The sequence below is a fragment of the Galeopterus variegatus genome, unplaced genomic scaffold (assembly GCF_000696425.1).
Source record: "Galeopterus variegatus unplaced genomic scaffold, G_variegatus-3.0.2 Scaffold13617, whole genome shotgun sequence".
Lineage (NCBI taxonomy): Eukaryota > Metazoa > Chordata > Mammalia > Dermoptera > Cynocephalidae > Galeopterus > Galeopterus variegatus.
Window position 1 is genome coordinate 10,068 of NW_007739728.1, and position 21,913 is coordinate 31,980.

Here is a 21,913-nt window from a genome sequence, read left to right on the forward strand (position 1 = left end):
GGTTGCGATCCCATTACCGGTCACGAAAAAAGACAAAAAGGAAAAAAAGAAAAAACATGGAAAATAAGTGTTGGCAAGAATGTGGAGAAATTAGAACCCTCATACAATGCTGATGGGAAGGTATTATGGTGCAGTCACTTTGAGAAACAGACTGGCAGCTCCTCAAAAGGTTAAGCATAGATTTATTATTATATGACCTAGCAATTTCACCCATGAGCACATAACCAAGAGAAATGAAAACATATGCAAACACAAGAACTTATACATGAATGTTCATAGCAATATTAATAATAGCCAAAAGTGGAAACAATGCAAAGGTTCATCGACTGATGAATGGATAAATAAAATGTATGGTGGGGCTGGCCAGTTAGCTCAGCTGGTTAGAGCATGATGTTATAACACCAGCGTCAAGGGTTCAGATCCCCATGTGGGCCAGCTGCCAAAAAAAAAACAAAAATTAAAACTAAAATGTATGGTATACCCATACAATGGAATACTATGCAGCAATAAGAAAAGTAATGATACATATTACAACACGGATGAAACCTTGAAAACATTATGCTAAGTGGAAGAAGCCAAACATGAAAGACCACATACTGTGTGATTCCATTGATAGGAAATGTCCAGAATAGGTAAGTTTATAGAGACAAAGTTGATTCCCAAGGGCTGAATGGGGAAGGGAAAACGGGGGTGACAGCTAACGGGTATGGGTTTCTTTATAGGGTTAAGAAAATGTCCTAAAATTGATTGTGGTGATGATTGCATAACCGTGGGAATAACCGAAAGCCATTGAATTGTATACTTTAAACGAATGAATTGCTTGGGATGTTAATTATGTCAATAAAGCTGTTACCAAGAAAACTGATTTGGTACTACTGATTTGGGGTCGTGTAATGGTGTACTACTTGGCTTTAGATTGCTGGCCAGGGTTCAAGACATGAGAGAATCAATGGTACACCCTTTTTATAGAAAAATGATATATTAAAAAACAATCTTTTTCACTGGAATCAAATCTATGAAATGAAAAGAAAAATCTTTATTTCACAGCTCAAAGCATTGAGAGATTTGTATTCCCCAAATTAAGTGGTTTGCTGGTCCCAAAACTGATTAGAAATTACCTTATGTTTTAGCATATTAATCTGAATATCCATTTCAAATTTACTAGTTTTTATATCTCCATGGAAACTAAACTCTCCATTTTCATATTCACTTAACTTCTTTCTTGTCATTCTTAAGAGTTTCTTAAATCTGTAAGAATGTACAAAATGAGCAAGTCAAGTTTTTTAGAGTAAATATTAAATAATTGTTTCAACAGACATTATATTCTATCATATAAAAGAACGAATGAATAAATTATGATCCTCTGTCATTTGTTCTAACCCACCATTGTTTGAAAGTATTCTAACAGAATTATAATCTTAGGTAAATAAAATAAAATTTTTTATAACATATAGGACAAAAACAGAGTTAATACTTTAAAGAGTTAATACTGCAACCATATACAGAAATCTTAAAAATAAGTTGATGTTCATTTTAGTATCTTAATATAAATAATCTATTACCAAATATCAGCTATAACCCAGAGATAAGTATCCAAGGTGAAGAAGAAAGGCATACTTAGATATGAATGACTTAAAAAGGCCCAAAAATAAGTTTTGGTAGCTATTGACCATAGTCTACAAGAAAAAAGAAAGTACACACAAAAAAATCAAGGAGATTATTCAAAGTAGGAAAAAAGACAGGAAAGAAACACCTTTGAAATCTGACTAGAGGGGAAAAGGAAACAGATAGGGCTTTAGAAGAAAGGAAATCAGCAGAAAAATAATGTGTAGACTTAGATTGCTTTTAAGAGATCTAGAGATCTTTGCTAGCACAATTTTAAAAAATGAAAGAGATGCAGGACAGTTAAATGACAGAAAAATATTGATTAGAATCAGAAAACAGGGCTGGCCCGGTGGCGCACTGCTACAGTGTGCTGCTTGGGAGCGTGGCGGCGCTCCCGCTGAGGGTTCGGATCCCACATACAGACCGGTTCCGCACTGCTACAGTGTGCTGCTTGGGAGCGTGGTGGCGCTCCCGCTGAGGGTTCGGATCCCACATACAGACCGGTTCCCGCTCACTGGCTGAGCGAGGTGCGGGCGCAACACCGAGGGTTGCGATCCCGTTGCCGGTCCTGGTCCGGTACGGGCGCGACACTGAGGGTTGCGATCCATTGCCGGACACGAAAAAAGACAAAAAGGAAAAAAAAAAAAAAGAAAACAAATTTAAGTATTCAGCAAGTAAATAAAAAAGCAGCCATGTTGGGGGCTTTAAAACACTGGGAAATATTCCATTTTAAAAATCTGGGTAGGGGCCGAGCCCGTGGCGCACTCGGGAGAGTACGGCGCTGGGAGCCTGCGGGTTCGGATCCTATATTGGGATGGCCAGTGCGCTCACTGGCTGAGCGCAGTGCGGCCGGCCTCAAAAAGGACAAAAAAAAAATCTGGGTAGTAGAAACACAATTGCTCATTTTAGACTTCTTAAATCATACATATATTTTTGTATGCCTGATACATATATATGTATTTTTTTTAAAGAAACGCAAGACTGATAACAGGTATGCCTCATGTATACATGGGAGATACTTGTGGAAAATGAGTACATCCCCATGATATTTTTTTTTATGATATATTTTATAACTAAAAAAAAAGAAAGACACAGAAAGAAAATATAATGTATATCAAGATAATTTTTGATGTTTTTAAAGAATGACACAGGGTTTTAGATATAAATGTCTTCAAATGCTTAAGGGAAAGAACGCTATAAAGAGAAAGAAAGATTAACAAAGAGAACAAAAATATCTTCAGAAATAAAAATTCAAGGGAGATGATGAAGATTGCAGTTGACATTATATGTCAAAGGCACTGTCCTTGTTGTTCTCAAAATTATTAACCAGTAACTATAATATTTCGGCATTCAAAAAAGTTTCAGATTGTGCTGTGAATTTCTGAAGTAAATTTTAAAACAGAATATTTTCCTTAGTTATGGAATTGCAGGTATAAAATGAACCTATAGGCCGGCCCGTGGCTCACTCGGGAGAGTGTGGTGCTGATAAAATGAACTTATATTTAGGTTTTAATAAAGCAAAGTAAAATTACAGTTAAATAAATTACTAAATAGTTGAAATGATCTACAATATTAAAATCTTACCCAATTATCTCTTTTTCTAATTCATCATTTTTTTTCATTTCTTGATCCAAATTAGATTCCAGAGATTGTTTTGATGCAAGAAGTTTCTTAAATTGTTCCTTTTCATCCTCAGACTTGAAAAAAAAATTTTTAAGAAAATTATTTTTAAAAATCTAGACACATTTAAATATGATTTTTCTGTCCTATAAATTTGAATGAAAAAAAATCTGAGGGTCACAAAGGACTTTTTTTAGTCACTATCCTACTTCACTTCTCAGCAGCTGCTAACAAGGACCACATCCCCTCCTCTACTCCTCTAACCCCACTTCATTTCTAAATGCAGAAACCCCTCATGTTTACTTAGTCCTGTCCCTTTCCATCCCCCTTTTTTTTAAATTATTTTTTATTCTTTTTTCTTTTTTAAAATTTTTATTGAATCAAAATTGTCTATACATATTTTTGGGGTTCAACATTGAGATATGTTGATCAAATCAATATTACTAGCATATATATTGTTACAAATTGTAATTATTCTTTATGCTCCTTGTCCAATCTCTCCCCCTCCCCTTCTCTATCCCCTCTCCCCCATCTAATTACCCTAGATTTCTTCTCTCCTTCTGAAAGAATAATGGTTACTCTGTTGATTTGTTGCCTAGATGATCTGTCCAATGCTGAGAGATGTGATCAGGTCCCACAATACTATCATAGAGCAGATGCTGCTTCTGTCACTATGAAATGGGCTTTGTGGAGAGAGACATGCTCTTCTTTTCTTTGGTCTCTGCTGGTGACTCTCCTTGTGTCAATGCACTCCAGAGGCTGGTGGACCATCTGCGTGGTAGGTGTGCCATCTAGTTGCTTTCGCAGCAGCCATGGTCATGGTGATGGCTGTGGTGGGCCACCCACACGGAGGTGATGTTTTTGTCATGCTTCTTGGAGCTGGCAGTGTGCCTGGTGGTGGGGAGTGTCTGATCCCCAACTCCATACCTCAGGTCCCCAGGCAGGCCCTGAGGCACTGCCGTGGTGTGCCTGGTTGTGGAAGGGGGATCTGGTCCACTTCTCCATACCTTGGGTCCCTGGGCAGGCCCCAAGGTGCTGGCAGTATGCCTGTATGTGGGAGTGGGGTCCGGTCTCTGGCTTCATGTCTCATGTCCCCTTGCAGGCCCCAAGGTGCTGGTGGTATACTTGGGCTGGAACTAATTTTTTGTCCTTTGCTTACTTCTTAAATGGGGTAACTTCCTGTGGGAACCAGTACTTGAGCTGTGTGGTTGAGCTAAATTGTTTCTTTGCTGCTGTTTCCATAAGGAAAGCTTTTTGTGCAGCTCGGGGTTTAATGGTTGACCTTATAGGTACTTCCGGCTCTCCAGAGACCCAATGCACTTGGGTTGTGTAGAAACTCTGATCTGGGCCTGAGGTTTTTTTTTTTTTTTTGTCTTTTCCTGTGTCCGGCAACGGATCGCAACCCTCAGTGTCGCGCCCGTACCGGACCGGGACCGGCAACGGGATCGCAACCCTCGGTGTTGCTCCCGCACCTCGCTCAGCCAGTGAGCGGCCGGTCTGTATGTGGGATCCGAACCCTCAGCGGGAGCGTCGCCACACTCCCAAGCGGCGCACTGTAGCAGTGCACCACCGGGCCGGCCCCTGGGCCTGAGTTTTTTTTTTTTTTTTGTCTTTTCCTGTGTCCGGCAACGGATCGCAACCCTCAGTGTCGCGCCCGTACCGGACCGGGACCGGCAACGGGATCGCAACCCTCGGTGTTGCTCCCGCACCTCGCTCAGCCAGTGAGCGGCCGGTCTGTATGTGGGATCCGAACCCTCAGCGGGAGCGTCGCCACACTCCCAAGCGGCGCACTGTAGCAGTGCACCACCGGGCCGGCCCCTGGGCCTGAGTTTTTTTTTTTTTTTTGTCTTTTCCTGTGTCCGGCAACGGATCGCAACCCTCAGTGTCGCGCCCGTACCGGACCGGGACCGGCAACGGGATCGCAACCCTCAGTGTCGCGCCCGTACCGGACCGGGACCGGCAACGGGATCGCAACCCTCGGTGTTGCTCCCGCACCTCGCTCAGCCAGTGAGCGGGAACCGGTCTGTATGTGGGATCCGAACCCTCAGCGGGAGCGTCGCCACACTCCCAAGCGGCGCACTGTAGCAGTGCACCACCGGGCCGGCCCCTGGGCCTGAGTTTTTTCATCAAACTGCATCCTATGCAATTCTGCATTCCCGACCAGTCTCCTCTGAGTGGACCTGTGCTGACTGGGGGGCAGATCAGCTGTCCTTGCTGTGTTCTCCCGGTGGGCCTGTCTCCCCCACCACCCATGCTCTAAATACTTCCCATGGGACAGGCCCTGCGCCAGTCCCTTGCGATGACTCACCGGCCTCTGAATGGCTCCCCTTTTACAGCTATTATGGCTCCTCGCTCCTGCATGGGTCCACAGGAACCCTATTAGTTAGTGGTCTTGCTGTCCTGGAGGCCACCAAGGCTCTCTTCTTGCCTGCCACCTCCAAGTAACTCCACCTGAAGGGCACAGCTGCAGCTTCTGCCGGCTCCTGCTCCATGCACTCAGCAGCTGAAGCCTTAAAGCAGCTGCGGTCCGAAACACTCAGAGAAGGTTTTTCTTTCTCTCATCATGGTTTCTCCTGCCTTCATGAACTCCGTAGGTCTCTCCTCCTCTTCCCCTGAGCTCCAGGAAACCCAGTTTGTCTGATGTTACATTTTTATAGTTGTAAATTGGTTGACTTGTGGGAAAGAGTGATGCTGATGACTGTCTACTCTGCCATCTTGACTGGAACTCCAGAATAGAGTTATAAACCAAGTTCCTGTATTTGTTAAGATAATAGTGACAATTGTAATAGAAAACTTTCAGCATTTTAAAGGCCTATCATAAAAGAGGGTTAATTTTCTCATTTCCGTAAATACCAAACTCCTTTCATCATGACTCCCTAAGTCACCCTGTGCATTCCATCAAGATCCAGTAGAAGAAGGAGCATGAAGTCTGGGAGTCCCACACATCTCCCCTGCCCATGTTCCCTCGGATACAACTCAATACATGACCAGATCAATTCCGAGTGAACCTAGGAAATGTAGTTTACCTTGTGTCAAAGTACAAGGGAAAAGTGGTTTTAGTAAACAGCAAACTTTGCCATATTACCTTATTTCCTACTGGATTGAATTTGCTAACAGTTATATATTGCTTGCATTACATTCTCAGCCACCAATACAATCATAATGTATGAACTCAGTCACTTAAAAACATCCTCTTGTGCTCTTTTGTAGCCAACTCTTTCTCCCAACTCCAACTCCTGGCAACCACTGATCAGTTTTTGTCCCCATAGTTTTCTTCTGCCAGAAATTCTTAGAAACAGAATCATACAATATCTAGTATTTTGTGTCTGGCTTCGGGTTCATCCTAGTTTAGTGTACCTCAGGAGTTCATTCTTTTGCATACCCTTATTAGTTTTAAATAAGGTTAATATATTTGGGGTACTCTTAAAAATTTTTTAATTTTTGATACCTTAATATATTTCTGTATGACACTTATGTGTAAGGGGATGTCTCCTGGCACTCTCATTCACAGAAGACTCCTTATCAACATACTGTCACATCACTTGTATGAAAAGTATGCTAATAAAATGGGACTAATTTCTGTGAAGTTAAGAAAAAAATATTTTTTCAGTGTTTCTTCAGCCACGAGAAAGGCTAGTCAACACAAATGTTCTAGTTCCCCTGATAGATATATCTGTATAATGGAGTGACATGAATCTAGCTATTGTGATTTAAATTAGTTAGTAGGAGCATCTACCTCATTGGTCCAATTTAGTGTTCACAGTGCAATCTTCTGATCTTAACTCCTAGAAAGGACAGCATGAATGAAAGGAGAATCCCTGTTCTGCTCAGTGAATAGCTATACGAGGGTACATCAGAAAGTTCATGGAAAGATTTATATTATCTTTTATTTCTATTTTTTCCATGAACTTTCTGAAGTACCCTCATGTAGCTTTCACTATACATCAATAAATTGGTATCCTGGATTTCACATCAATCTTTTCTGAGATTGGACTGTTAAGTCTTTGAAAGGCTGATGAACACAGATGAACAGAAAGTAGTTTGTGAACCTACAATGCTAGGAGCACTTACTTATTCTGTAAGGCTCTTTTTCTACTTTTTCACTAGCACCTCTTTTCTTTTTTTAATATCCAAATAGAAAACACATTTCTTTGGGGGAAAAAAATGCTTGTATAATGACATAGTATCTATCCATTCTTGACGAGAAATACAAATTACAACATTAAATGTAATTCGTTCTCCAAATCTCACTGAAGAGTTTAGATTACAAGAGGAATTTTAAAAGATATAAAATATTAGCAGTGACTCAAACAGATAGTTGTCCACCAATGTCCACAGTGGCATTATTCACAGTATCCAAAGATGGAAATAACCCAAATGCCTATCAGTGAATGACTGGATAAACAAAATGTGGTATATATAAAATAGTTTCTAGACTATCACAATCTTTTTTTAAAGATCTTATCACCCAAATCATTAATTTTATGTATTCAGTCAATTTTTTCTATAAGATCAAAAGGACTTACACTTCTAGTAGCAAATAGTATCAATATGAATACCATATATTTATTTACCAATAAGACTTGTCTAAAATATTATATGCTATTAGAGAAATAAAAATTCCTTGAGTATGATAAAAATTAAGAGATTGACTTACTGAACTTGCCTTTAACAAGTTTTTCTGAAGCTGTTCAATTTTGCCCACTTGCTTTTCAATTGTAGCTTTTAAATTGGAATTTTCCATTTCAAGCCTAAAATGTATATTTAAAAATAATTATTGTCATGGATTAAAAAATACCATGTATTTATTCAAAATGTATATATATTTTCATATATTCATATTTCATACCATCAAAAATGCAAACTAAAGTCAGTGTTGAAAATGTAAAAAAGTAGAAAAAAAAGTAAAAATCTAAAAAAAAATTTTACATGTTTTCAGAAAAGTTAGTCTTCTAAAATGCTGAAAAGTACTTATTAAAGGCACAAGGCAAAATAAAAATTTTACTTAAAAAAACAAAAGGCAGACACAAATTAAAATAAGTATTAATTTAATAACATTAAAACTGCACTGTTAATGTATTAAAAATTTAATTAAAATAGAAAAAATTTTTAAATCTTCAAAATCTTGATTATTACAACATAATTAGTGATTTTGCAGAGAAGTTGAAAAAATAAACTTTATAAAATAAATTTTAAAAAATTTAAAATACCATACCATGTAATTTCTAAACAAACGTCTGAAAGTATAATTCCAAAAATTCTTTTTTTCTTTTCTTTTTTTTTTTTTAAATTTTGGTGGCTGGCTGGTATGGGAATCTGAGCCCTTGACCTTGGTGTTATAACACTGTTTTCTAACCAACTGAGATAACCAACCAGCCTACACAAATTCTTAAAAATTTGAAAAGTAGATGATTTGGTAACTATACATTTTTCTAACTGTGTTTTGTAGATAATATGTAAAATTTAGATAATGTGCAAAAATTATGCAATTCCAAGTAGCTTTAAGCTGAAATGTTTCCCTTGCTTCACACTTGTATTTAGTATCACAACTGACAAAATTTTCATACTACTCTGCTTATATGCTTTATAAAAACTCAAGACAGCTTGTGTGCTGCTTTAAATTGTACTTTTGCATGTCATCTTGCATCTTCTCAGCACATCTTACAGCCTCTGTATGTCGATCCTGTGCGTCTTGCAGCTAAAACAAACAAAAAATCTTTATTGGAACACAGCCACAGCCCTTCATTTGCATATTGTTTATGGTTCTTTTGTGCTGTAACTGCACGGCTGTGTTGTTGCAACACAGACCTTATGACCCACAAAGCTGAAAATAATATCATCTGGCCCTTTACAGAAAAGTTTACCTACCCATGCTGTAGGGCTAAAACACAACATTATTCTTGTTTTTAAATTATATTTAAAAATTCAATACTCAAATTTATAAAATTGGTCAAATGGGGAAAGATAGGAAATTACTTTATGGTAAGCATTTATATTTTTGTATTCCAAGCACCAGAACTTCAACAGTAATTTTAAATATTCATATATGTGAATGACCATGGCCATGCCACTGATTATAAAAACTAACATGATGAGACAGGTGACAACTACATGTTTTGTGGAATAGTTTGAGAGGCAGTATCTACTCAGAAGCCAGAATGCCTGGGTATGAATCCCAGCTCCAAAAGTTATTAGCTGTGTGACCCTGAGCAAAGGCAGCTCCTCTCTCTTGAAGGAGTTTTCCCTGTGTGCAGTCCCTTTGGGCTTCTCATTGCTCTGAATACTTGGGCTCTGAGTAATCTTTGCATTTGACACTCAGCAAGAAGTAACAGAAGGGGAGGTGCTAAGGGATGCAGCGTTTCTTTTCAGGGTGATAAAAATGTTCTAAAATTGATTGTGGCAATGGTTACAGAACTGTGTGAATATACTAAGAGACACTGAACTGTATAAATGGGTGAACTCTATGGTATGAGAATTATATCTCAATAAAATTGTTTTTAAAAATCCAATAGCAGAAATAAAAGCAAAGATAAAAAATTTTTTTAAAAGAATAAAAATCTAATGGTGGGATCTAGATAATTTTCTTAATTCTCTATTTTGGATTTACATACTATACATGATCTGGATATTATCTAAAATGAAAGGAAAATGAAGGAAATGCTTAACTTTTCAAATAGTTTGTAAATTAACCTAAAACATATGGATTTTGGAGAACAGTATAATGACCTTTCTGCACAACTTATCCTAAATTCCATTAAATTAATATATACAGACCCTGTATCTATTCACAAATGTGAAAATGAGAAATAAGACAATTTTCTGGAACATTCCATGAAACATTATCCTCTGACTTAATCTTGCTTGCCTCACCTTGGCAATGAAAATATTCCTAAAAAGTACTGTTTAAGAGAAAAAACGTCCTTCAACTTCTGTGAAGAATGATGTGTCATTCTCAACTTTCCAAAGGGTAAATACTATTTTTTAAAAATCTGTGTAGTTATGAAAAAAACTAGATGAAAGTCAGAGTTTAAGAAATAAAGGTATTATAAAGATAATAAAATTGTAATGAAAATGCAAAGAGAGCTGCCCATTGTATCCTAAAGCACTTTATATTATTTAACCAGATATAGATTAACTGTTGACATATTAAACTTCCTACATACCTGACTTCGGATTTGACCTAATTTCTTCTTTAAATCCTGTGTCTCGTCTTCTAAATTAATGCGATAATGTGATATAACCTCCAGTGAAGCCTCTGACATAGACTGTTTTTTTAGGGTATCAGCCAGTTCTTGTTGAAGTTGTCTCACAACCATCTGATAAGATATTTCTGTTACTGATTTCATAAATCACCTTATTATTAAATTATGGTAACAATATTTAACTCTAACAAATACTTTGAAAAATATCACCACATACATCAATTCACCTTCTTTTCCTCATGTGTACACATTCCTGTTTATTACTGAATTCAGTTAAGGACAAAGAAGGTGCTATCATTCTGCCTAATCAGTATTATGTCACTCAGACAATAGGTTCAGCCTACTAGCCATTCTTCCTGTGATGAATTTGCAATGCTTCATGACCTACTGAAGTCTCAAAAAAAAAAAAAAAAAAAAAATGGCTATGTGAGTGGGACTTGGAAGTGGTAAATTCCACAATGTGGAACATTTTCCCTCTATTTTATTTGAGGCTCAAATCAATTTCAGAGTTCCTCACATACTTGATACCCTGCTCAAATCCTTCAAATAGACTCTTATCTCAGAATAAAAGTGAAATTCCACTAACCTTTAAGATGCTAGGGGTAACCTGGCTGCTATCTCCTTCCTTGACCTCAGCTCCTACAACTCTCTCCCCTACTTTATTCCTGCTATACAGAATCCTGCCACCCTTTATTAGTCTGAAATGGGGATCCAATGCCAAATTAAAATAAAGATAGCTACAATTATCTTTGTACTAGACTGCAATATCCAAATGATAGTAACTGAGCCTTGAAATGAAAATAAATGAGCAACTTCTTTATAAAAATGTTCCAAGTAAATTATAAATACCAGTGGGAAGATAAAATGTGGTTTTGCTAAAATTCAACACATTTGTCCCAAATTATGATTTAATGAAAAGTAGATGCCATTAAAGAATTGAGAGGTCATAAGAACACATAACTTGAGACTGCAATATTTCCAGACTTAAGTCAAATTGACATGAATAAAAATAAAATTACACCATCTAAAAATATATAAAAAGCTACTGAACAAAAGGTGTTATGAAATACAGCATCTACCCTTTAGTTCATCTGGGAAATCTGGAATAAATTGTCAAGGTAGCCCACTTAACTGAATCTTCGCCTCAAAATATTCATTTTAGGTATAAGCATTTCTATTTATCTGCTTCATCATGGTCTTAAAATATGATAAAATAAGGACATTAAAATTATTATTTGAGCAGCATAAGACTACATTATAAATATCAGTCTATATCTAGTAACAATTTGTACTTAACCTCAACATTTTATAGGTGACACAATCTTTATTCAAAGTAAAGCATCTCTCAGGTCTAACTTTTATTTGCTGGAAACAAGTTACATTTCTAAGCTGATATAGCAAATACATTTATAATCTATTTTTATACTCAACTAGATTCAACATTTAGCCATAATCAAATATTACTTTTAATTTACTTTTCAGAAGTTTGAAAAATATTTATCTTTCTTGATACTTACTTCTCTTTCTGCTTTCTCATTTTCATACTGATGCAGTTTTTCTTTTAAATGATTACATTTATTGATTAACTCCTTAGTTCTCTCTTCTAGCATAAGACTTTGTTTTTCACTCTCAGCTTGAAGTTTTTTTACAATATCATGAAATTGGTCTTGTATATTAATTACTATCATTTCTTTACGGTCAGCTTTGTTGTGAGCATCATCCAGTTGCTGTCGAAGCAACATATTTTCACTTTGCAGGTGAGATAATCTCTCCTCTATAGATTCCTGCTTTCCAATGTATTTATTCACTTTACCTTGTTCGTTTTGATACAAGTGTTCAAGTTCCTTCATTTGACACTGTGTTTGGCTTAGGTCTCTTTGTACACGTTCTAAAACCAAAGTTTTTTCTCTGAGAGCATCTCTTGTGTGATGGAGCTCAATTTCTAGGCTATTAGATTGACTTTCAGCTTTAGAAAGTTGTTGGGAAAGAAACTCATTGTTATCTTTTAGGTTAGACAAATCAAAATTCATTTTGTCCTGTAAACGAAACCACTCATCTTTTGCTCTCTGGAAAGCAAGTTCTAGGTCTCTTTTAGATGTCTGACTTTGATCATGATCTTGTATAGCTGCAGCCAGTCTAGAACGGTATGATTCAACTTCTGTTTCCAGTCTTTCCTTATTTTGCTTTTCATTCTCCAATTTAGAATTTAGCATTGTGTTCTCAGCTGTCAGAACATTAAGCTGTCCAGTATACTGCAATATTGTTTTTGTTGATGTTTCCTCATTCAGTTTTATTGTCTTTTGAAGGTCATCATTCTTTTCTTTTATAATTTCAATGTCCTCAAAATATTTCTTTTCCTTTTCCTGGTTCTGATTTCTTATTGTGTCTATTTCCAGTCTCAGCATGGCAATTTCATCCTGCAACATGTGATTTTTGTGCAGCAGATCTTTGTTATGACTATCAGAAACCTGAGTAAAACAAAGGCGACTTTTAGCTAGCACTCAATAAGATGATTTCCTCTGAAATTAAGGAATGACCTCAATGTTTACACAATGAAACGGTGCAATAAGTGGATACTGAACTGGAAAACAAATTGAGTTCAAACCTCAAATCTTATTTATAGAAGCATAAATTCCCCAAAGTTCAAAAATTTAATTGAAAACAATGGATCCACAGAAATAAGAAAGAAACCATGAGAGAATTTTTAAGAATATCAGAATTTGAAAAGCCTTTCTCTGAATTACAACATAGCCAAAGGCATAGAAGACTGATTAATTTGATTACATTAAAAATTGGGGTTTTACACTCATATCTAATCAGACACACACACATACACAAAGGTACTATAAAAAAGTTCATGGAAAGATTCACATTACCTTTTAATTCTATTTTTCCATGACTTTTTGAAGTACCCTCTTTTAGTCAGTTAAAAGAATTACATTTATTGATAAGTGATAAATCGAGGCATTGTACTAAGCACTTCTACATATAACAGTGATCTCAGTTAGTAATCACAATTCTGAAAAGGCGAGGTTAAAAATGTAAAAAACTGCAGGATTTTCCCCAGGTCGTCTGACTCTACTTCTAGTGTTCTTCCACCAAACCACAGTTACTTCTGCAGTGTAAATATGTAAATACAAAAGAAGCCTTAGGTTTCAAAACACTAATGGTAAATAAGGTAATATTTAGAGAGCTGTTCTTAGAAAATCATGAAATTATTTGCTATTGCAATAATTTTTGCTTCCTCTTCAAAATGTTTGAAAATGTGAAATAGGAGGAAATACACTGAACTATTTTACTAGAAACAAAACACTGATCAATAAATTATCACTAAGTACATATTATGGTATATCATTGTTTTCAAGAGCTCTTTGTACTGAAATAGGATACCACTTGAAGCAAACTGTTACTCTTCTCAAGAGAGGAGAATGACACCCAAAAGAAGGTTTCTGCACTGCCTATACCTCTCCTCCTTACCTATCAGTGGAAGTGAAAAACTAACCTCTCCATTAATATATCAAGGGGGTGATATCGCTGCCAGAAACTAGAACATCTCTTGTTAGTAGCAAGGGTTTGAGATTATGGAAAGATCATCAATTCCTGTGGAAAGTCTTAAAAGCCTCTCCTTTGGATGAGGGCACTGTGAATGTCACTACTTGACTGTAGCAGACAAATGGAGTTCAGTGAAGAACATTACTTTATCCAATGGGCCCAAAATGCCACCCCCTCCTCCACCCCAGAATATATATGTATATATGATTTAAAAATCCCCTATACATCCCATGATCATGTAATTGGTTTTTTAAACATATACTCATACAAATACATACATGCACATATTTGAAAACTGCTAAAGAAAATACCTCATAATTCATTTTTGTTTGAGCCATTTCTATCTCCTTTTGTTTGCACAGGTGATTGGTCAGAATACCATCTTGTAATACTCTGGCATTCTGTTCTCGAGAAAGTTGCCTCTGGATGTCATTTCGCTCTTCTACGACCTAGCGGTACACTTCATTAAGTTTTTGATCTCACACCATGGAAAAAAAAGTCTAAAAGCTTAATTAAGAGCAGACCCTTTAAAAAAAAAAAACTGTTAAAAGGAAGTAGCCTATTAAAGCACAATGACCTCTATCTCACATGGATTATTCACATTTTAATGGCATAAATGACAACAAAATTTATCAAAAGTAAAAACAGTTCTTAAACACAGGCAGATACAACATTGCACAATAAAATTTCCTTAACAAAATTCGACTAGTTTAATTATACTTTCAAAGCTATTCAGTCTGTTTTAGCATAAAAATGCCTAAATTAACATTTATGTTAGTGATTGAACTCAACCTACCTTCATTCCTTCATTCAGAAAATACATACTGAGGATCTGTTAGATGCCAAGATTTATAATAAATAATTTTAGCTATAAATGTAATAGTTCACTTTTAGGATGAGACAACATTTTTTGGTTTTTTTTAAACCTAAATAATATATGTTAAGTAAAAAAATAAGTAATGTGGATGAATAAAATTTAAAATACAAAATTTTTACCAAAGATTAATTTACCTGATTCAAATTATTTCTGACAGTCCTCAATTCCATATCTAGTGTTCTCAGAGTCATTTCAAGTTGCTGTTTCCCTTCAACTTCTTCACTGTACTGCTCTTCTTTCCTTCGTAACTGTTGTCTAAGTTTTTCATACAACATGTCAGCATTTCTTCTCTTCTCTTTTTCTTGTTTTAGGGCAAATCTGCAATTAAACATGCTTATCTGAAAATTCATTTTGTTAGAAAATAAAACTTTATATTGTCATCTGGCTCTTCATATGTTGGTTTATTATCCTAACAAAATTTCTATGTTCTCAAACATTTTTCCTTCCTAGTTCTCATATTTTTCATGTCTCACTTTAATCTCTTCCCAAGGACATATACACTTGAAATGGAGCAATGAAACAACATGCCGTTAATTGGTAAGTTTCTGTTATTAGTAACTCTGGTAAATATTATGAAAAAGGAAAAAATTTCATCTTCATGAAATATTACAGGTAACTTACAGTGTAAGTAGCACCTTCAGAGGTCTCTCACACCACATACATGTGCAGATTACTTTATTCTAAGACTAGGCTAATGAGACTGTTACCCCACACATTTTATGTTTTTTGGGTTTTTTTGTAGCACTTTCAACTTATATTGTTGATTAATATGTATTTTATAAACAATTTAAAAATCCTTTTTGGAACAAATGAGAATCTAGTACTTAATTAAACAATAAAGAATAATATGTGCTTTCATCAGAGAACTCTGAATTAATTTTATCTATGTATGAGAAAGATGTTGAATAAAATCATCAGTAAACACTTTCCTTTTTACTTTTTTTTTTTTTTTTTTTTTTTTTTTTTTTTACTTTTTAATTCCATGCATGCTAAGAAAAGAACTGTATAAATTTTTTAAAACATTATCTGGGTCTAGAAAAGTGGCCATTTCATACTCTGGTGGTGGAATTGTAAATTAATATAAACTTTCTTGAGAACATTTGTAGAAATATTCATCAAAGACCTTTTAAAAAGTTCCTATACTTTAACCAAATAATTCTATATGAAATAATTTATTCAAAGTAAATAATCAGAAAAGTAGAAAATGATTTATATCTGAGATTTTCCTTGCAGCATTAATTATAATACACACAAAAAATTAATTTGTTAAATAAGTAGTGAGATTTCCATATGGTAGAATTCCATCTAGCCATTAAAATGATAAATAGAAAGAATATGCATTTAATTATTGGTAGAAGTATTCATAGTTAAGAACTTGTTATATTATTTCTAAGAAATTCGCACACCACAAGAATAATGCGTTTTCTCCCCTAAAACCCCAGAAGGTAAATTAGCAGTTACAAAATTCCCTGACATCTCTGAAGTATAAAGTAAATAGTTAAACATTTCTTTAAAAATAGGATGTCATACCTCAAACTGCAGCATTCTCGGTCCCATTCCACTTTTTCATGCTCTAACTGTGATTTCATTTCTTTTGTTTCTGACAACTCCTTTTGGAGTCCACTAACCTTACTTTCCATATTTTTAATTTTTCTTGTAAGTAGCTCACAGTGATTTTTTTTAAGTTCTATTGATCTTTCATATGAAAGAATTGCATCCTGGATTTTCAACAGGCTAACAGAATCTATATCAGGGAGAAAACAAGATAGAAATAAAATATATGAGCACTTTTTGTATATAAAAGCATTTCCACATTCACTTATTCACACACTAAACAAATATTTATTGAGTGTCCACAATGTGGAAGACATTAAGCTAAGGTCTGCAGATAAAACAGAAAACACCCCTGCTCTTATTTAGCTTCAAGTCTAGTGGAGAAGATAAATAAAATGATAATTATAAATTTAAATAGCTGCTATAAGGAAACAGATGTTATGATCACATAAGAAAATTAAATCTACACTAGCCCAGCGAAGATTTCCCTGTGGAAGAGATGGCTACTCTGAGAAATGAAGGATGAGTGGGAAACAGTTAGACAAAGGGGGAGTAGAACAGTCTAGCCAGTCTACACCCCATGCTGAAGCTCCATCGCAATGTGCTTCCAGCCAAGATGACGTGATATGTACTGATCTACCTTCCTACCTGAAATGACCAAAAACAAAACACACAAAACACATAAAACAAAAATTTTTGAAACAATGGGCTTCAGGCAATGAGGACACTGATCCCTTAAAGACAGGCAAAAAATAAAGTAAGACTCACAAATGCCCCAGTTTCCTGCCTTGAGAAAGTTTCCAGGCCACAACACAGGGAGAACCAACTGAGCAAGAGTCTACTAGACTTCTTGAGTTCAGGTGATGAAGCTGAGAGTCCAGTAAAACCACGGCAAAGATCATAGGACAGAATACAGGAGATGAAAAACCAGTACAGTAAAAGAACCCTGGAGATCTGAAGAGGGCCCCCCTTGGCTTGTTAGCCGAGTAATGAACAGTGCAAGAAAACCACCCAAGACTGAGGGAAAATATCATCTAAAAAGATTAGAATAAACCATGCCTGGTGCCCATGCAGTGCCAGGAAGAGTGTCCATTCCCATCAGCCAAGCTGGAAAAGCTCATAATTCACAGGACAATGAATATCAGCAAGCTCTTGCCTCAGTAGTGGGAAATTAGCCCTATGCTGAGCACTGTCCTGATCCACGTACCAAATCATAAAAGCAAGACTGGAAGAGATCAAGTTGTTTATAAGTAACTTAACTGTATCCCAAACTAAAGCTCAAGAAGATAACTAAAGGCATGGAAAATATTTTCTAAAACCAAATTGCACTTGTAGGAATGGAAATTACACTGTCAGAGATAAAAACTACACTGGAAGATCAAGTTGTTTATAAGTAACTTAACTGTATCCCAAACTAAAGCTCAAGAAGATAACTAAAGGCATGGAAAATATTTTTTAAAACCAAATTGCACTTGTAGGAATGGAAATTACACTGTCAGAGATAAAAACTACACTGGATACATTGAAATAAATACAGATTAGACATTGCAAAAGAAAAGATTCATAAATTTGACACATCAGTGAGAAAACTTCAAGCACCTAGTAAATAAGTCTCTAAAGAGGCAGGAAGAGAAACAGAAAAAAAAAATTTGAAGAAAGTATGGCCCAAAACTTTCTACACTTAATGAAAACTACAATCCCACAGATCCAGGAAGGATCTGGCAGGGAGATAAGAAATGAAAATATACTATTGTAATTTTCTTGTACCATATGTGAGATGTGGTATAATGTGGACTGTGATAAGTTAAAATCATATAATATATACTGAAGCAACCATTAAGATAACAAAAGGACGAGTTATAGATAATAAGGGCTGGCCAGTTAGCTCAGCAGTTGGTTTGAGCATGGTGCTATAACACCAAGGTCAAGGCTTCAGATCCCAGTATTGGACAGCCACAAAAAAATTTTAAAAATTTAAAAAGCTATAGCTTGAAAGAAAGTGAGCCGAGATGGCAGGTACCGTTCAAGCTTTATTAAAGAAAGAAAATCTGCTGGGCTGTGCTCAAAGTAGCAGGCAGCCCAGGGCTGCCCTGGAAAGGGGACAGCACCACGTGTGGGGGTGGTAGAGCTTATATACTGAGCCAAGGGCTGGCTGATACCATCAAGGAGGGTCATTATGCTAATGTGGATCGAGGCGGAGAACTGCATCCTTGTGGAAGCAAAAGGGGTTTCTGTTTAAGGCAGGAGGCTTCTCATAAAGGGAAGAGGGGAGAGGAGGAGAGGAGGCAGGCGGTGCCATTTTGTACTTGGGCTTGTGTAAAGTGGTACTGGTTATGTTGCAGATCTATTATTCCTGCCTTTTAAGTATAGGAAAAAGGGGGAAAGGGTGGAGGTCTCATTCTTCTGAAGCTACTTCCTAATGGAGATGGGTAAAGATATGGAAAAAATAAAAGATTAGGTGGCCGGGTATTGGTTTTGTGTTGGGAGGCTGTGTTCCTCCAGGGAAGGGTCGCTGATTCTGAGGGGCTGATATCCTTCTTGCAGGGACAATTCGGCGACCTTTGGTTGGTGAAAGCCTGCATACATTCCTGAAAGAAATTAGAGAAACACCAAAAGAGACAGGGACCAAAAAGCAGGATGAGGCACACACAGTTAGGAGTCCTTGTAGGGGCATAAGCCAGGGTATCCAAGGGTTTAGTGAAATGGTTTAAGTTGTTTTGGATCACCCCGGACTCATTTACGTAACAACAGCATTCCTCCCCCAAAAAGAGGCAGGTGCCTTCCTTCTCAGCTGTAAGGAAGTAAAGGGCGCAACAGTTCTGTAAAGCAATTATCACGAGTGAGGTGACTTGTCACTGGAGGGAGGAGATGCTATCTATGCTGAGAGTTTGTAATAGAATTCAGAGGCAGTAGCAGGGCCCGCTATGCCAGTTCCAGTTGCAGGAAGGATCCCTTCCCCAATTAAAAGGTACAATTAGTGCCCTAAGGGTGCAGGGGGCACTTCCTGAGGGGGGGGCCGAAGTTAGTCCCAATCCCATCTCCATCTCTCCATCTGTCTGGAGGGTGATGTCAGGGACGAGCCAAAAGAATATGCAAGAAATCGTGTTAGGGGGCAGGCAACAAGATAATGTAGTTTTACAAAGGATTTGGGAGTAAAGTCTCAGATGCTAGTTTTACCAAGGATAAGTTTTACCAAGGGGGCCTTTCTTAGTACTTTTACTGCCATGGGTGGCAAGAAGTACTATATAAGGCCCTTCCCAACATGATGAGAGAGGCTTTGGGATTCGGGTCTTAATATATACTTGCTGTCCCAGGCTCAGTTTAAAGTCTGAGAGGGTGGGCCGGCCCCGTGGCTCACTCGGGAGAGTGTAGCACTGGTAGCACCGAGGCCGCAAGTTCGGATCCTATATAGGGATGGCCAGTGCGCTCACTGGCTGAGCGTGGTCCAGACAACACTGTGCTGAGGGTTGCGATACCCTTACCAGTTAGAAAGAAAGAAAAATTAAAAATTTTTTTTAGGGCCGGCCCGGTGGCGCACTGGAGAGTGTGCCACTTGGGAGCGCAGCGGCGCTCCTGCCCAGGGTTCGGATCCCACGTGGAGACTGGTTCCCGCTCACTGGCTGAGCACGGTGCGGGCGCAACACCAAGGGTTGTGATCCCGTTGCCGGTCCCCGGTACGGGCACGACACCGAGGGTTGCAGTCCCGTTACCGGTCAGTAAAAAAGACAAAAAGGAAAAAAAAAATTTTTTTTTTAAAGTCTGAGAGGGTGTTGGGGAAAGGATGAGAGAAGGTTGGCCTGTTCCCTAAAAAGATCCCTAATGAGCGAAAGAGTAGAGAGATATTGGCCTAAAGGTGATGAGCTGGAAGGGAGAGGTGTGAGAGTGAAGGGCCTACTATACATAAGTTCAAGGGAGCTGAGCCCTGTGGGCTTGCGGGGGGCAGCCCGTAGGCAAGTGAGTGACTGGTGGGTAGGCCAAAACGAGGAATTATTTCTGAGGTGACAGCATACATTACTGCTGTAGCATCCTCTGAAGTTCAGGGAAAAGCCTCAAACCATCCTGAAAAGGTATCTACTAAGGTTAGAAGACAGCGTGTCCTTTTGTGGGGAGAATAATATAAGGGCTGAAGAAGGCATAGTAGGAGTTCACAGCCTATATGAACTAAATTATGGAACTCTAAAAGGATTTGCTCAGCTTGTGTAGTAGGGAGGACACAGTGACTGGAGAAGAGTATACAAGTTGTCCTTTCTCTGTGCCCCCAACTGTTGAAGGTGTTGTATTTCTTGGGGTGTGTATTGGGATAAGGGCATAGGGGCCATGAGAAGGACTTGAGCAGGAGAGGAAGAGTGGGAGCCTGGTGATTGAGCAGTCTGTTTTGCAGTTAGATCCTCCAGTTTGTTTCCCTGGGTTATGGGGTCTTTGGAGGTTTGGTGTCCTCTGCAATGTATAACCCCAAACTCCTTTGGGAGTTGTGCAGCCTCAAAAAGTATCTTGATAAGATGTCCATTTTTTATGGGCCCTTCCTGAGTGATCATGTATCCTCTCTCCTTCCACATGGCCACGCGGGAGTGTAGGATGTGGTAAGCATACTTAGAGTCAGTGTATATATGGACTCATTTGTTACTTGCTAGAGTGAGAGCATGGGTGAGAACAATAACTTCTGCCTGTTGGGAAGTGGTGTTAGGGGGTAGGGGGGCAGCCTCAATAGTTTGTGTTAGATTTACTATGGCATAACCCGCCGGGGGGCAGGCATGGAGGTGGTGCTCCCATCTATGAACCATGTATGTTAGGGCCATGTAATGGGATGCGGGGAGATGTGTGGAAAGGGATTGAGAAAGAGTCTAAAGCCTCCATGCAATTGTGTTCTAAGGGTCATGTGTGTTTTGGGATGAGAGTGGCTGGATTTTAAGGGAGGGCAAGGTTTAAAGGAGAACTGGGAGTTTTCAATCAAAGTAAGGTGAATAAGTTGTAGGCGTGAAAGGGAGAGAATTGACTTGGCCTTATGGCTGAGAAGGTCTTGACTGTTTGTTGCCTAAAAGTTAGTTTAGAGCTTTCTTGGGCTAAAAGGGCAGCTGCCGCCAAGGCCCATAAATAGGGGCCCATTCTTGAGATGTGGTGTCTAGTTTTTTAGAGAGGTATGCAACCGGGGAGAAAATATCTCCTACCTTTTGTCCCAAAACCCCGACTGCCAATCTTTGGGTTTCGGTGACATATAGGATAAGAGGATGAGATAGGTTTGAGAGAGATAGAGCTGGGGCTTCGAGGAAAGCAGCTTTTAATGGCTGGAAGGGAGAATGAATGGGCTTTGTGGGATCTAAGGGAATGGCAGGATCCCCCTTGGCTGCCCCATAAAATGGCTTTGCTAGCATGCCAAAGTTAGGAATCCATCGGTGAAGATGCCCTACAAGCCCCAAGAAAGAAAGGATTTCACCCTTTGTGGTAGGAGTATGGAGTTCAGAAATTAGACTCTTGAACTGAAGGAGAATTTGGGCCTTGTTGGGGG

The 21,913-nt window shown here is 37.8% G+C and overlaps 1 protein-coding gene across 1 annotated transcript in view; it reads right to left on the reverse strand.

Annotated features, from left to right (window-relative positions):
• LOC103581656 (ankyrin repeat domain-containing protein 26-like) overlaps window positions 1-16,485 on the reverse strand; it is a gene marked incomplete at its 3' end in the record, with an annotated part of 22,275 nt that extends 5,790 nt beyond the window's left edge. Inside the window, 9 exon segments of the mRNA XM_008563432.1 lie at window positions 1,119-1,248; window positions 3,190-3,302; window positions 7,892-7,976; window positions 8,853-8,923; window positions 10,389-10,541; window positions 11,945-12,895; window positions 14,291-14,428; window positions 14,991-15,174; window positions 16,387-16,485. Of these exon segments, the coding sequence (XP_008561654.1) occupies window positions 1,119-1,248; window positions 3,190-3,302; window positions 7,892-7,976; window positions 8,853-8,923; window positions 10,389-10,541; window positions 11,945-12,895; window positions 14,291-14,428; window positions 14,991-15,174; window positions 16,387-16,445 (1,884 nt within the window).
• Window positions 16,486-21,913: the final 5,428 nt, after the last annotated feature.